This window comes from Dipodomys ordii, unplaced genomic scaffold (genome assembly GCF_000151885.1).
Source record: "Dipodomys ordii isolate 6190 unplaced genomic scaffold, Dord_2.0 Scaffold40, whole genome shotgun sequence".
Taxonomy (NCBI): Eukaryota; Metazoa; Chordata; class Mammalia; order Rodentia; family Heteromyidae; genus Dipodomys; species Dipodomys ordii.
In genome coordinates, this window is record NW_012267256.1 from 11,187,604 (window position 1) to 11,204,672 (window position 17,069).

At 42.6% G+C, this 17,069-nt stretch overlaps 1 protein-coding gene across 4 annotated transcripts in view; it reads left to right on the plus strand.

The window, feature by feature from the left end:
* Positions 1-17,069, plus strand: part of Dock8 (dedicator of cytokinesis 8) — a 178,872-nt gene that overhangs the window by 132,041 nt on the left and 29,762 nt on the right. For all 4 annotated transcript variants that reach the window (XM_013018441.1, XM_013018443.1, XM_013018442.1 and 1 more), the window contains 6 exons: positions 2,450-2,589; positions 5,011-5,180; positions 9,153-9,298; positions 11,448-11,630; positions 11,923-12,055; positions 12,689-12,776. In XM_013018441.1, the coding sequence (XP_012873895.1) occupies positions 2,450-2,589; positions 5,011-5,180; positions 9,153-9,298; positions 11,448-11,630; positions 11,923-12,055; positions 12,689-12,776 (860 nt within the window). The remainder of the gene's footprint in view (positions 1-2,449; positions 2,590-5,010; positions 5,181-9,152; positions 9,299-11,447; positions 11,631-11,922; positions 12,056-12,688; positions 12,777-17,069) is intronic.

Genomic DNA, 17,069 nt, shown 5'->3' on the forward strand with positions numbered 1-17,069 from the left:
AGTGCGTGGGTTATGCCACCTTGAAATTCTACCAAGTTCACTGATAATCTGCAAGCAAAATAGTTTGGTTTCTTACTAGATTCGGGTAAGCATTGGGATTCCCTCTCTGACAAGGAACAACTATAAAAAAATCTCTACATGCTGGGAAAATTAAGAAATTTAAAGAAAAGATTAACCAATTAATATCTTAACCAATTAAGATATTATGCAAATGCAAGGTTCCAAAGTCAGACGAGCTTAGGAAACACTTTGTTAGCCAGGTTTCTTTGCATAGGCCATCTAGAGCTTTTAACATGTTCATGCAAATTTAAAGTGCTATGAGATGGAAGAGGAGATAGGAAGAGGTTTGTGTGACAGGCAGTGATTTTACTCCAGAAACCATTCCCCACCCCCCACCATTGACTTCTCAAGGGACTAATGTCATGTGGAAAACCCTTAAGGAAATAGTGTTTGATAGTCTCGTTCCATTTGTAAGAACCAAATCAGCAGCTCAGCAGAGCAAGCAATAGTTTTCAGTCTTAATATTAGATTCTATTTCTGTTGCCTGTTTCTTGATGTTAGCAGAAATGTAAAGGCTTTCTAAGAAAGAAAGAAGGAACGAAAGAATGAAAGAAAGAAGAAAGGAGGAAGGAAGGAAGGAAGGGAAGCAGGAAAGAAAGGAAGGAAGGAGGGAGGGAGGAAAGAAAAAGGAAGGAGGAAGAAAAGAATGAAAGTAGAAGTAAAGATTAGAAAGAAGTAAAGGATGGAAGGAGATAAAGGGAAGGAAGAAAAGGAAGGGAAGGAAGGAAAGAAATGAAAGAGAAAGGAAGAAATGAAGGAAAGAAAGAAGGAAAAGAAAGAAAGCGGAAGGAAGGAAGAAAGGAAAGAAGGAAGGAAGGAAGGGAAGGAAAGAAGAAAAGCAGCTGCAGAGGCATGCCTGCCAGTTCTAGGACTCAGAAGCTGAGGTGGGAGGATGATTTGAGCCCCGGAATTCCACATCAGCCTAGGCATCTAAGAGAGCTCCCCATCCCGGTGTAGAAAAAGAAGTCTTAGCCCTTGATGCCACTTTGGCCTGGTCCAGATGTTGGCTTCAGGAAGGAACGTCTGTGGGACCTGGGATACATCGGGCCCACAAGCAACATCCCAAATGTGTACGTTGCTGCCGTAATAGCAGGCCCTTCGGATGAAGTCATCAGACCACCCTACGCTGGCTTTGCTCCAGTCCTCCTCCGACGTTTCTCTGGTAGATGCCACAGGCAGTTAGCACCCCAGAGGCCTGAGCGCAGCAAAGCAAGGGGATTTAGAGACACTTCTTTTAAATTGCAGTAGTTGTACCAAAGGATTTGAATTCAACAAGTTGGATTATGAGTACAATGTCGCTTCATTAATGTCACCCTTTTCCATCATTCACTTTTTTTTTCTTTTGTCTGCCCTGGGGCTTGAACTCAAAGCCTGGGCACTGTCTCTGAGTTTGTTTGTTTGTTTTGTTTTTTCCTCAAGGCTGTTGCTCTACCGCTTGAGCCTTAGCTCCACGTCTGGCATTTTGGGTAGTTAATTGGAGATAAGGGTCTCACAGACTTTCCTGACTGGACTGGCTTTGAACCATCATCCTTAGGTCTCAGCCTGCTGAGTAAGATTATAGGCAAGAGCTACTACCAGCCACAGCTCTATCATTCACTTTAAATTTTTTGTTTTTGTTTTTTGCCAGTCCTGGGGTCTGAACTCTGGGCCTGGGCACTGTCCCTCAGCTCTTCAGCTCAAGACGAGCACTCTACCACTTGAGCCATAGTGCCACTTCTGGCTTTTTTCTTTTTGCTTATGTGGTGCTGAGGAATCGAACCCAGGGCCTCATGCATGCAAGGCAAGCGCTCTACCACTGAGCCACCTTCCCAGCCCCTCCATCATTCACTTTTGATACTCAAGTGTTTCTGATGAGAATATGGGGCAAAAACTGCCTTTTGGTAGCCTTAACATATCTCCCTGCCTGGTTCAGCTCCCAGGCCAGCCAAATTCAGATGTGGAATGCAAGCGGTCTTCAGAAGTGCAGTGTAAAGAAGCCAGAGCTACAGAATTAGAGGCATTTCTCATTTTACTTATTTATTTTGCATTTTATTAGTACATGCTAGTTGTACAAAAGGGTTTCTATTTTCTTAGGATTTTAATCCTCAGCTATGGATGGTGTAAGAATTGAACCCAGGTTTGCTAAACGAGCACTCTTACCCCTCAACTACATCTGATTTTTTTTCCACCGAGCTTTATTTTCATCATTTCTGATTAGCGGTTGGGAGATCTGCAGAATGGGGAAACAAAATTACCCATTCTACATCTCGGTTTGCTCATCTGACACACAGGGTCCTCGCAGGACCCATTGACTGTCTAGCTCTCCCAAGGCCTGGCTGGTGCAAGGCTTGCCTCAGGTGTTGTAATTCCAGTTCTTCATACTCACAGCCTGCCGCTGTGTTCTCTGTAGAACTCCAGCTCCTGTTCCAGCTTCCAGGACCAGAAGATCGCCAGCATGTTTGACCTGACTCCTGAGTACCGCCAGCAGCACTTTCTCACTGGGCTCCTCTTGACCGAACTGGCCGCTGCGCTGGATGCTGAGGGGGAAGGGTATGTATCCGACATTTCAGTGACCCTTGAGGCAAGAGGAAAACATGTTCCTTAGTGAAGTTTGCAGTTCAATCCCCCCGTGCTTGGCGGAAAACTCTCCTGTTCACCAGATCCAAGGAGTAGAAACACTTTTCTTGAGAAATGGAGACCCACAGAAACATAGACTGGCATGGGGAAGGGAGAGGAGCCACGACATGAATTCTTTTCTTAAAAAAAATTTCTGTAGGGCTGAGGCTTGAACCCAGGTCCTCATGTATGCTGAGCAAACACTCTACCCTTGAGCTATACCTGTACCCCCAGGTGCAGAGTTTTACCAAGGATGCTTTGATCATTGAACTCCCTAGGAACAAAGCCATGGTGTGAGGTGCTGGGAGCTAAACCCAGGGCCTTGTATATGCCAAACACACACTCTTCTACTTACTCATATCCATCATTTTAACAAAGGTGAGCACACAGAAGCAACTACAGAATGCCCCTAGCTCCATGTCAATGCAAGTAACCACTGATGGGGACACATTAGGCTTTCCCAGGCGGACAGGATTTCCTAGGGGAAGAGTGCTCAGGAAATCTTCAATCTCACGTCTACCTGAACACCCAGAGACATGTCCGCCACAACCCTTGATGTATTTCATAACTTCAACTCCTATCTTCTTCTCTCCCCTCTAGCTCGGCTACTCCCAATTTTCTCAGTGCAACTGTCCTCCCTCTTCATAAAAATATATTTCCTTAGCAACAAAAACTATCCCCAACACATACCAGAAAAAGGTGCAAAGAAGAAACTTGGAGCACAAAGGAAATTGCTTCCTATTTATAAACTTATTTTCTTCATTGGCAGCTCCAAGTGGTTTCTGAAAACAATTTTTTTTTGTATTTACTTTAGCCAGAGTTTTTGTTCTTTTTTCCATTTGCCCTCCAGTTGGAAACAACTCGGACAATCTGTTTTTGAATTCCTTGTAACATTGTTGCTGAGCTATTACTTGCAATAAGGCAGAGACCTTCCCGGTGTTATTATATTTAACCACGTAGCTACATCCTTCAAATACAGGCAGAGGACCTTTGCCACCCCCCACCCACTCACCCAGAGAGCAACTAATTAACAGTGAGACTCTATTGGCTACAGAGTAATAGCTGACTGCTGAGTTTACTCTTTCTCACTCTCCTGGAAAGTCATTAAAAACTGTCAGGACTTTACCATGTGGCTAAAACCTCAGGAACAATGTCCTCCTTTAATAGAACTGCTTCCTTTGGCTGCTAAGACAATAAGTTCATCAATACCTGTTCCCATTCCCTATTCATCCTCCTCCCCAACACACACCCCTATGGGACTAGTGGAATCCATCTCTGTTCCTGCCCCTCCTGCAAGGAGTCTCAGCCATAGTTCTAAGGAGAGAACTACTGCAAGCTGGGGCTCTCTGGATGCCCACAATGTGCATGCATCATTAAATCGCTGTTTCTCAGGCATGTGGAAATTCCCTGTAGAAGACTAGTAAACTGCAATGCCTCACTGAAAACATAAACCACTTCCAAGACCCGTAGGGTAAAGAGAAAGGGGGAAGCACACCTTTGAAATGCAGCCTACTGTTAATCTAATGTTATAGCCTTGTTTAAAAAAAAATCTGGGAAGGTGGCTCAGTGGTAGAGTGCTTGCCTTGCATGCATGAAGCCCTGGGTTCGATTCCTCAGTACCATATAAGCAGAAAAAGCTGGAAGTGGTGTTATGGCTCCAGTGGTAGAGTGCTCGTCTTGATCTGAAGAGCTGAGGGACAGTGCCCAGGCCCAGAGTTCAGGCCCCATGACCAACTGAAAAAAAAAATCATTTGAAAATTTGGTTACTATTTTCCATCTAACACTAGATGGAAAGGAAAAAAAATGGAGAAGGAGGGAGGAATTTTACAATTGAACTTGTAGGCTAAGACCAGATTTTTACTTTATATATTTATATTTGAATGTTTATAAGCATTTATGATACATGACAGCCCCAACTTAGAAACAATCCAAATATCCATCAATGAATGAATGGATACCTAAAATAAAATGAGATTATCCATTGAATGCAATATTATTCAGTAACAAAAAAGAATGAAGACAAAGCTTAGAGTCTGAGGTTTGCTAAGGATAGAGGATCAATACCCAGAAGACAAGAAGAGCTCGAAAAAAAAAAAGAGAGAAAAATCCAGTTAAAAAAAGAGCTACTCATACTACATGATAAACTTGAAAATATGCCATAAACAATAGGTTCATGACTGTATATTTAACACAGGCAGTCTCTGGATTCCAGAACTTCCAGTGTGCTTTTTTTCGGTTTTCACATTGCCAGCTGCTTGTTTGGGAGCATTTGGTCACTGTTTATTCTTTGATTAAGGACACGTTGCTCCATGTCATTTCACTGTAACCTCTTCTCTCTCTGCATTGCACTCATAGAATCAGCAAAGTGCAGAGGAAAGCCGTGAGTGCCATCCACAGCCTTCTGAGTTCTCATGACCTGGACCCGAGGTGCGTCAAACCAGAGGTGAAGGTCAAAATCGCCACCCTCTACCTACCTTTGGTAGGCATCATTTTGGATGCTTTGCCGCAGCTATATGACTTTACGGGTAAGAATCTGTCTGCCTCTTTCCTGAGATTGATGCCAGTCCCTGCCGAATGTACCCGGCATGAGGTCTCCCATTTACTCCGTGCTGAAAGAATCCATGCTGCACGAACTAACTTCCAAAGCTTCATAACGCAGCCCCACCTCATTTTATAAGCAAATATACCAGTATGTGTTCAAATCTTCTCTTTCTTCCTTCTTTCCCTCCCTCCTTCCCTCTTTCCTTCCTCTTTTATTTCTTTTTCTTTCTCTATTTCTTTTTTCTCTTCTTCTCTTTCTCTTTTCTTCTCTCTCTCCCTCCCCCAATTGAGCTCAGTAAGGTTTATGAGCCATGCATCACAAAGGATGAAATCTGATGACAGACCACTTTCTTCAGAGGTCACTGTCCTAATGCCCTTGAAATACAGATGGTTCTTTGCTTTGCTTTTATGTTTAAGCAGTGAAACAGTGCCAAATAAAACTAAGCAATTCTTTTGTTTCATGCCAAAAAAAATTATTATGATATCTTTCAGTATTAGGAAATTTCTGCCACAAGAAGAATTTTGCCTTTGCCACACAGATTGATTCAGATGTCAGTATCTCTTGTTTAATGGTAATAGAGAAACATGTTCTTTAAATGGTTTATGCACTTCTTGAATCTATGTGTTACAGTGTGGATTAGAAATTATAGGTAATGGGCTGGGAATGTGGCTTAGAGGTAGAGTGCTTGCCTAGCGTGCGTGAAGCCCTGGGTTCAATTCCTCAGCACCACATAAACAGAAAAGGCCAGAAGTGGCACTGAGGCTCAAGTGGTAGAGTGCTAGCCTTGAGCAAAAAGAAGGTCAGGGACAGTGCCCAGGCCCTGAGTTCAAGCCCCAGGACTGGCAAGAAAGAAAGAAAAAAAGAAATTACAGGTGGAAACACACACACACACACACACTCTTGCTCTTCAAGCTCAACAGAAATTCTTAGAAACGGCAAATCTATGTATGTAGAGGAGGACAAGACAGGGTAATGGAGGAGTGAAGACAGCCAAAGCGTAGTATATACGTATATTTAAATAGTTTTGATACATGTATTAAAATATTTTTTGTACTGGTCCTGAGGCTTGAACTAAGGGTTTGGGCGCTGTCCTTGAACATATTTGCTCAAAGCTAGTGCTGTACCACTCAAATCACAGCTCCACTTCTTGCTTTTATTATTAATTGAAGATAAGTCTCTTATAGACTTTCCTGCCAGAGCTGGCTTCATCCTGCCAGATTCTGGCTTCAAACTACAATACTCAGATCTCATCTTCCTGAGTTGCTAGTATTATAGGCATGAGCCACTGGCACCTAGCCCAAACCATTGTTTTATAGTGAGGTCTGGAGTTGCTTATCTGAGCCAGTTCTTACAAGAAGTCATCCTTGAACTCTAAGAACCATTCTGATATTCTGACTTCCTCCGAACACAAAGTATCATGTATGATTAAACTTCTAAAATCATTATGCTATCGATTATTTAGTCTGTTAAAAGATGACAATGATCATGGTCTTTGATTCATGCAAAGCCTATTTTCTTTCTTGCCAAAAAAAAGAATCCTCCTGCAAACTGTCAAAGAAAAGTTCTGCCAGAAGAGAAGCTCTGACGGGAGAGAGACAGGGGCTGGGGTTTATGAGCTCTGTGTGGTCACGGAAGCAGGGGAATTACAGAGACATGCTGGACACACAGGGTGATCTGACAACGTGAGGAGATGGATAGCTTTCTCAGCACCAGGCTACAGGACAATTCAAATCATAGTTGTCTTCAAAATGGAAGGGCATCCTGCCAGAGCATGGCATTGACTTGCAGTCCATTTGGACATTCTTTGCTGGAAAGTTTCTAGAATGTTTAATATGAAGAGCTGGGACTTGTTCATAAAGCAGAGAAGCACAGCATATATTCTCTTAAGCTTCCTTCCTGTGTGTTTGTGTGTGCGCATGCACACACTTGTGATTGAACTCAGGGCCTTATATTTTTTCAAAAGGCTATCACCCTAGTACTTGATCAACACCTCACTTCCAACTTTTTGCTGGTCAATGGGAGATAAGACTTTCACAGAATTTTCTGCCCATGCAGGCTTTGGACCTTGATCCTCAAATCTCAGCTTCCCAAGTAGCTAGGATTACAGGTGTGAGCCACTAACACCAGGCCTAGAGCTTTCTTCTGTTAGAATTTTCCAAACAAGGCTCTTAGCATCATCAGAGCTTTTCAGCACCTGGACTTGGAGAGTTTTAGATTTCAAAGGCTTTTTTCCTATGCATTGAAACTGTATGTTCCTTATTTTAAAAAAAGGCATTTTGTCATGATGACAAGAAGGAAAAATATTAAAAGGAATTCCATTATTACAGGGGATAGTGGCACATCTATTTACTATACAACTTTCAGATTGATAATCTCATAAGAATATAGTCTTTCAAACAAGGCTACATCTGAATTCAAATCTCAGCCCTATTATCATTATGCAGCCTTTCACAGCTGCAAAAATATGGTATTGATGCCTCCTTCTTAGCGTGAAGATAAAGATGAAACTAGAAAACTCATATTTTGCATAGCAAATATTTATAACCTTTATTCGTTTTCTTGTAACTATGTCCTTAAGAAAATTAAGGAGAAATAGGAACATATTCTCACATCAGTATTAATCACTTTATCAAGTCTTCCACGATTTCCCTGTGCTGTTTATTTCACTATTTGTTTAAAAACCCAACTGCCTGAAAGTGCAAAAGTGAATTATTATTTCTGAAAGTTGAGTCTGTTTTTCAGAACTTTAGCAGATGAAATGCTGTCTACACTCAAATTTTTCTGAAAAATTGAAGGTCCAAATTGCTATAGTGTTGACAGGTGTAATAAAATATGGTCTTTTAGTGAGTCAATCAATACCAAGACTTTTAACACATTTTCCCAAGAAGCGCTTGAATAGTTTCTATATACATGATTGGTAGTATTTTTTTTAAAGCCAGACTTTTAGATGGTTGATTCTTTTTCATATTGCATACATTTAGTCCCACGTGTAAGTATAGATATGTCTATCTTATATAGACATAATAAATTAACATTCACTTCCGACATTTGAAATTTAATTATTTCTAAACTTGTGAGAATAACATACTATAAATAACATACTTGCTTAATTCTATCATTATAGATTCCTTTGATCATTATAGAAAATAAGTAAAAGCATAGCATGGGAAAGTATTATAACAGCTTTTCACAATTTAAAAATTAATTTCATCCAGATGTGATGGTGTGTGCCTGTGATCCTAGCTACCTGGAAAGTGGAATCATGAAGATAAAATGTTTGGGAGATCCACCCATCTCAATCAATAAAAAGCTGGGTGTGCTAGCATGCAGCTATCATGCCCGCTGCTTAGGAAATCTGCATAAACAAGAAACCTTATTTTAAAAACAACTAAAAGCAAAAAGGGCTAGAGATCTGGTTCAAGGGATACAGCATCAAACACGAAGTTCTGAGTTTAAGTCAGAAAATTAATTTCTTGCTCACTGATATTTTGTCTCTTTTTTTAACCTATTTCCCCTTTCCTGTAGATAATGGCAGATAAAAATGTTAAATATCAGATTTAAAATTATTGTGCTAGCCAGGTGCCAATGGATCCTAGCTACTCAGAAGGCTGAGATCTGAGGATCACAGTTCAAAACCAGCCAAGGCAGGAAAGTCCATGCAACTCTTATCTCTGATTAACCACCAAAAGGCCAGACATAGAGCTGTGGCTCAAGTGTCCACCACTATCCTTGAGCAAAAAAGCTCAGAAATAATTTCCAGGCCCTGAATTCAGGCCCCAAAACCATTCTCTCTCTCTCTCTCTCTCCTCTCTCTCTCCTCTTTCTCTCCCTCTCCCCCCCTCTCTCTCTCCTGGTTTTAATGACTAAGAAGCCTCTGTCTGTCAGTGGGTGTTGGTTAGCGGGTGTAAGGAAACACTGTCTTTGATTTGAGTCACCTGTGATATTTTCGTTGCAGGTGCAGATGTGCGTAGTGGGAAGAGCCGCACCAACGGCTTAGATGATGACCAAGATGTGGCCAGTTCAATCAACCAGCACGTGGCCCTGGCTATAGCAGGAAATCATTTTAATTTGAAGACAAGTGGGACAATGCTCTCTTCCTTGGTATGTTGGCCCACAGTTCTCTAGCTTCTTTTTTGTTTATGTCTTTCCCTTCTTCTGATGGGAGAATCCAGCGTAGAACAAGCCTGGGTGATTTCTGCCTCCTCACTCCGTGGGACCAGTAGCTGAGCACCCACAGATCAGACAGAGATCTGGCAACAGCAAGAGATCTTTGAGTCAGATTCCACCCGTCCCAGCGTGCTGAGTTCAAGGAAAGAGGTGGACTTGGGAAATCAAGGCACTTTTTTTTTTTAATGTTGGGGTCTTGGTCTGGGCTTCTTCCATGTTTTTACAAGTCATTCTATGTCAAAAGAAGAAGAGGAGGAGAAGGAGGAAGATGAGGAAAGAAGAAGATACGATTGAAGTGTTTTCCTTAAGAAGTATTTGCTTCAGAAGCTTGGAACAAGTACTTCCTAAGCAAAACACTTCAGCTTTTCTTTATCTGCAGGAATCCCAGAGACAGTTGTCTGTTTAGCTCTGTCCTGTGGCCAGAGCAGTCTGGGGCTTAAAAGAGGGGCTTCTTCAGCAATGTAGAAGTGACTCATTTCTGTTTATCTATAAGGTCTGATTATCCCTTGCCAAAAACAATATCATGCCCCAAGTCTTCTAGTTGTTTATTTTTTTTTTTGGTGGGGGCACTAGGGTAGAGTTGGGGAGGTGAAGGGAATGGAAGTTGAACCCATGATTATTAGTAGCTAATCCAAATGATTTTTTTTTTGATCGGTCATGGGGCTCAAACTCTGGGCCTGGATGCTATCCTTCAACTCTTCAGCTCAAGGCAAGCACTCTACCACTTGAGCCACAGCGCCACTTCTGCTTTTCTGAGTGGTTTATTGGAGATAAGAGTCTCACGGACTTTCCTGCTCGGGCTGGCTTTGAACCGCGATCCTCAGATCTCAGCTAGTATTATAAGTGCGAGCCACCAGCGCCTGGCTCAATCCAAATGATTTTTATATATCAATATGAACTGTAGATCTGCAAGGAACTTGGTTGGCTTTCTTCTGGACAGGCTCTCAACTCAACTTTTCTTTGCTGATGACTTTCTCTGGATCCCTTCCAGCACATAGTAGCCTCCCATTCCCAAAAGGGAGCAGCAGGCAGGGAGTTAAACAAGAGAAAGGATATTTGAGATTTGACATCACTGATCTGGCAGTTTCATGAATCTAGCAGTTGGATAAATATTGTGTTTTAGGGCCTTCGCCTCCTTCCACGTACCTGCCTTACTGAAGTTACCTACTTTAAGCAGTATTGGTGGTTTTTTTTAAAATTTATTTACCTGTAAGGAAGGAACTGAGAAGCCCAAAGTTCATCTCTTAGAACCTATTCCCTGTGAAGTTATCAGATTTCATTCCTTTCTGTCCACATACTCAGAATAACTCCAATTAAAGTTAACTTGGTCATCTCCATGATCTCAATCCAACACAAACATTCCTTCACACAGCTAGCTCACAGCTACCCTACCTCATTGCAGTATCGCCAGTACATTCCACTGGATATTAGCTCTGCCGTGTGACCCATGAGTGCAGCCTTGTTTTCTGTGCAGATGTAATGACTTACAGAAAGTGCACTAAAACCAACAGTCGTCATTAGACTATTATAGTATACACTATTAGAGTAAGTGGTTTGACTGTCTGCACCTCTGTCCTTACGCGAACATAAATTGTGCTTGGCTTCCCATTATAGAGAGCTCTACTGCTGATAGATAGATTTGATTAACTGAGCAGTCTGTGACCCTTATATTATACTTTTGGACTATGTGACAAACTAGCTGAATCATGAACACATATGTTATTCGTGACACCCAGCCAGACTAGTTCTTTCCTGTAAGTCTAACGCTCCACTCTCTAGCTTGAAGGGTGAGTACTTGCATATCTTAGCAGTGAGAAAGTCCCTTTGTATCGTTGAACTCAAGAGAGTGATCAAGGTCTGTGATCAACCATTAGACCACACTGCTCTTAGGCAGAGGCTGTAAGTCTAGCTGAAATGCTGTCCTGAGTTTCCCCAGCCTAGTGAGGTCAGGGCTACTAGAAGCTTTATGGCCTAGCCAATGAGGAAGTAGGCACTGTGTTCTGAGAAACTAGCATCCCTGAAACGCTCAGGTTTACCATTTGACTTCTTCCCCTGGCCTCCTCTCCCATTCTGCTCCTCCCAGCCCTACAAGCAGTACAACATGCTGAATGCGGACACCACCCGGAACCTCATGATCTGCTTCCTGTGGATCATGAAAAATGCAGATCAGAGTCTCCTTCGGAGATGGATTGCCGACCTGCCATCCATGCAGCTGAACAGGATTTTAGACCTGCTTTTCATCTGCGTCTCCTGCTTTGAGTATAAGGTAAGTGTGGGTGTTTCCATTGAATGCCAGGCCAAGGGCCTAGTTACTTGTGTGGACCCATTGGCAGCATCGTTCTGTCTTCCTGTCTGTGTACTCAGATCCATATCCTCTGTGCATTACGGATGTGATCATTCCACAGCCACTCAGCCTTCTGCAGAGTTCCCCACTCCCATGTAACACGTGTCACTCACAACGGCCTGACCCCACCACGTGGTCTCACTCTACTTTGACATTCTCCCGTTCAATGCAGATCACACCCAACTGAATGTCCTCTCACCTCTGTCCTGTCCAGGGAAAACAGAGTTCCGACAAAGTCAGCACTCAAGTCCTACAGAAGTCGAGGGATGTCAAGGCCAGGCTAGAAGAGGCTTTGCTCCGGGGAGAAGGAGCCAGAGGAGAGATGATGCGTCGCTGCCGAGCTCCAGGTGTGTGGGGCAAGCCCTTCCCTGCGTTCTGTCACAGGTCTGCGTGCTTTTGGTGGGAAAGGAAGATCTCTCTGGAACATTTATGGTAACATCAGAGGTGTCAGGAAACTTGTAAGAAGGGAGCAAATCCCAGTCTTTCAAGGTCACTGCTAATCAGGGATGACCTCCAAAGGCTGAGCTCATCACTCTAAAAGAGAGAGAAATGTCAGGCGCCCTGCATCTTATTCATGGTTGCTCACTGAAAGTAAGCCCGTCCTATTCAGTGGGATCCAAAGTCAGACGCCTTGAAGGGAGCTCAGCATGATCAGTGGTGGGCCAGCAGCTTCATCAGGCAAATCCACTCTCCTCAACACTTGATGAAGAGTCCACAGCATTTCACTGGAGAATGCGCTCCCTGATCCCCTGAAATGTCCAGGATTCTTCCAAGGAAGAATTCAAGAAGATTCTTCCCCGCCTGTCCATCTAGGAACAGAACAACTCAGACTTAACGCATGCAGCAGCGGCAGACTCTAATTAACCAGAGAAATGTGCTGAGTTTTCTCCTCCTCTCTGTGGAGCTCCAGACAGAACTTCTGGTTCTCTTGGCAGGTTTCATACTAATCAGATTCCTCTTGTGCATTTCTTAACTCCTAGGGAATGACCGATTTCCAGGCCTAAATGAGAATCTGAGATGGAGAAAAGAGCAGACACATTGGCGGCAAGCTAATGAGAAGCTAGATAAGTGAGTGACTCCATAACTTTGTGCTACTTTTTATTTAAAGTTCAAACTGTTCCCTCCCCCAGGCTACTTGTATTACTGAGCTAGCTCCATCACTTCAAAGGGAAGAAAAATGAAACATCGCTGTGTAAATATGGTTACTCAGGGACCAAGGATGCCCAAAGGTATAAGGAAATGTCCTTTCTAACTGGTAAAAATGTATCACATTGACGAGCATTTAAAGAACCTCGGTATTTAGCGACCTCCGAAAGCTTAATAACAGACAGGTGTACTTTTAGGGATATTTATGTTAGCATTGCTTGAAATTCTTCTAAAACATTAGAAATACTGTAACTGCTCAAAAACGGGGAAATGACAAAATACTAGGTTGTTGGCATGCTTGCAGATCATCTTAATGACATAGGGAAAATGCTTCTGAATTAGTTGTTATGTGCACAAAAACATGATTTGGAAATGTAGCCTCAAATCTCTAATTCACAGAGTAAATACATCTTTGAAAGGCTATAGGAAAATTTTCAAAAATATTAATAATGTTTTTCTTTAGGTGTTAATAATATAAATGAGTGGTGTTTTCTTTTTTTATACTTTGCCTTATTTCCTACAATGGATTTGTATTTGGAAATATAGTCAGAAAAACACCATAAATTGAAGATGAAATCCCACTTGGATCACAATATTGTGTGTGTGTTTGTGTCTGTCTGTGTGTGTGTCTGTATGTACAGAAAGAGAGAGAGAGAGAGAGAGGAGACACAGGGAGTTATATATGCAACAAATCAATACATCTAAGGGCTAAACACTTCCTTTGCCTATGATAACAGGTAGCCTAATGAGTCTTGAACTTCACTGAGCAGAACACTGGTTAAAACCTTACTCAAGAGTTCAAAGCATAGGTACATCTTCATGATGTATGAAGCATCCATCAAAGGTGGGCAGAGAAACAGAAGGCTTGAACAGCAACCTTGCTTAGTAACTAAATATGAGCCTGTACTATTTTTTTCAGTTACCACAGAATACTACTATTCTGATCCACTTACAGGACTTTTTGTTGTTGATGTTAGTTGTGAGGCTTGAACTCAGGGCCTGGGTGCTGTGCCTGAGCTTTTTTGTTCAAGGTTAGAGCTCCATCACTTTGAACCATAGTACCACTTCTGGTTTTTTGGTGGTTAACCGGAGATAAGAGTCTCATAGACTTTCCCGCCTGAGCTGGTTTTGAGTCATGATCATCAGATCTCAGCCTCCTGAGTAGCTAGATGACAGGCATCAGCCACCAGTGCCCAGCTACTCATGGGATTTTTTTTGGGGGGGGGTCTGGTCGTGGGGCCTGAACTCTGGGCCTGGTCACTGTCCCTCAGCTCTTCAGCTCAAGGCTAGCACTCTACCACTTGAGCCACAGTGCCACTTCCAGCCTTTTTTCCCCTGTTTATGTGGTGCTGAGGAATTGAACCCACGGCCTCATGCATGCAAGGCAAGCGCTCTACCACTGAGCCACCTTCCCAGCCCTACTCATGGGATTTTTGATAGACAAAGAAGTTAACACATTTTTATATGTCAGATTTTTAGTATGACACCTCTCTGTGCTGTATACTGTGTTCTTGCTGGAAGTTGCTTAAACTGACCTGTAAGATGCTTAGTTCTGAAAGTTGGCACATTCTAGTTCAGATAGTGTACAGTGATGACAACAAGAACAAAAATGTGCATATTGTCAGGGTGGATCTGCTTACATGGCTAGGCCGTCTATTCTGCGAGATTGAAAGAAGAGCCTTACAAGGCATGGTTTGGCGGGGCTGAGTAAATTGATGTTTTGGGAAACCTCACCCTTCTGCTGGCTGCCACAACACAGTATTGAATCTTACCATGCAGGGCCCCCCAGTTCTCTCCAGGTTAGCCCTCAGCCCTGAAATACTTGCGGGCTGCCCAGTGTCAGAGTACATCTGCATACACACATTCAGATTCACACCTGCAACGCTTCAGGGGCTAGGTGCTGTTTCAAAGCACCCAGGCCAGTGAATTCAGGTCTCCCACAAGGGAGGACTAGAATTAGTGTTTGCTAGAAAACTCTACCCGATTCTACTGTGCAAGGGTACCTGAGGCACAGTGGCCGAGAGAAAATAGCAGCCAGGCCTCTCTGATACAAGCTTAGTAGTAGGTCTCATAACAATGTAAATATATTTGATACCACTGAACTAGACCATGGAAATTGCTAGGATGGAAAATTTTGATATTTATTTTAGCACTATAAAAAAAAATGAAACCAAGCACCAGCGGCTCATGCCTATAATCCCAGTTACTCAGAAGGCTGAGATCTGAGGATCACGGTTCAAAGCCAGCCGGGGAAAGAAATCCATGAGACTCTCATCTCCAATAAACCACCAGAAAACTGGAAGTGGTACTGTGGCTGAAATGGTACAGCACTAGCCTTGACTTGAAGAGCTGAGGGACAGTGCCCAGGCCAGAGTTCAAGCCCCATGACCAACAGAAGGAAGGAAGGAAGGAAGGAAGAAAGAAAGAAAGTTTAGAACACTCTAGAGCTGTATTCCTCACTACAGTAACCGCCAGACACATGGGTACCACTACTAAAATGGAGCTGGTTTAAGTTGAGATGGACAACAAACAACAAGTACATGCCAGATTTTAGGTCTGTGTGTGTGTGTGTGTGTGTGTGTGTTTGCTTGCCAGTACTGGGGCTTGAACCCAGAGCCTGGGTGTGATCCCTAAGCTTTTTTTTGTTCAAGGTTAGTGCTCTACCACTTGAGCCCCAACTCCACTTCCAGCTTTTGGGTGGTTGGTTGGAGATAAGAGTCTTCGTGGACTTTCTGCCCAGGCTGGTTTTGAACTTCACTTCTCAAAACCTGAGTAGCTAGGATTACAAGTATGAGCTGGTGTCCAGCTCACTTCTGTCTTTTTATTGGTTAATTGGAGTTAAGAGTCACAGACTTGCCTGCCCAGGCTGGCTTTGAACAACAATCCCCAGATCTCAGCCTCCTGGGTAGCTAAATTATAGGCATGAACCATTGGTGTCCAACTCACTTCCATGTTCTTTTTTTATTTTTTTCCGGTCCTGGAGTTTTTTGAATCCTGGGCCTGGGCACTGTCCCTGAGCTTCTTTTGCTCAAGACTAGTGCTTTACCACTTAAGCCACAGCTCCACTCCTGACTTTTTCTGAGTAGTTTATTGGATATAAATCTCATGGAAAATCGATCCTCAGAGGACTCAGCCTCCTGAGTAGCTAGGCTTATAGGTATGCGCCACCAGGGCCTTCTACCCTTTTCTTGGTTAATTGGAGATAAGAGTCTAATGGACTTTCTTGCCCCAGGTAGCTTTAAACCACAATCCTCAGATTTCAGCCTCCTGAGTAGCTAGGATTACAGACATGAACCAACAGCACCCAGCCAGCTTTTGTGTTATTGGTGATTTTTGCATTGGATACACACTGACACCATATTGATAGATGAATTAAAATATATTAAAATTAGTATCCATTTGCTTTTCACATATGTGACACCTATTATATTTATATATTTCACATGTGTGACATCTATTATATTGGACAGCATTGCTCTAAATTTAAACCTACCCTTATATAACTAAATATGTAGTTTTTACATTTCAACTGATTTATATTCATATTGGCACTTGGAGAATGAGAGGAAAAAAATGCACGTGAATAGCTCAGGGCCTGTGAGCTTCAGTGTGGAAACAGTAGAATCAACAGAAATCCTTCTCTGAATACTCAGCCATATGAAAGCAATGGCAATGCCTCCATTGTTGGGATAGAGGAGCTAAATGGTCTCAATTATCCAAGCTGATAACATGACACTCCTGTTTCTGTGGTACCATCTTCACCTCTAGGGCTTCTTAGTGAAGTATTGCTTTATACCTCCCTTTCTTCCAAAACTAAATTTGGATGCCTATAGAAAATAGAGTAGCAGGCTGAGAATATAGCATAGTGGTAGAGTGCTTGCCTAGCATGCATGAAGCCCTGGGTTCAATTCCTCAGTATCACATAAGCAGAAAAAGCCAGAAGTGATGCTATGGCTTAAGTGGTAGAGTGCTAGCCTTGAGCAAAAGAAGCTCAGGGACAGTGCCTAGGCCCTGAATTCAATCTCCAAGACTGGCACAAAGAAAAAAGAAAGAAAAAAAGAAAGAAAAGCAGTTTCTTATCCATAGGACTACATTCCAAGACCCAATAGAATAAATAGATTCCTGAACCTGCAAATGGAACCAAATCCTACATACAAGCACCATGATGCTGCAGCAGTCAGTTGAATAATCAGAATAAGCATCAGGTGGGTAGAA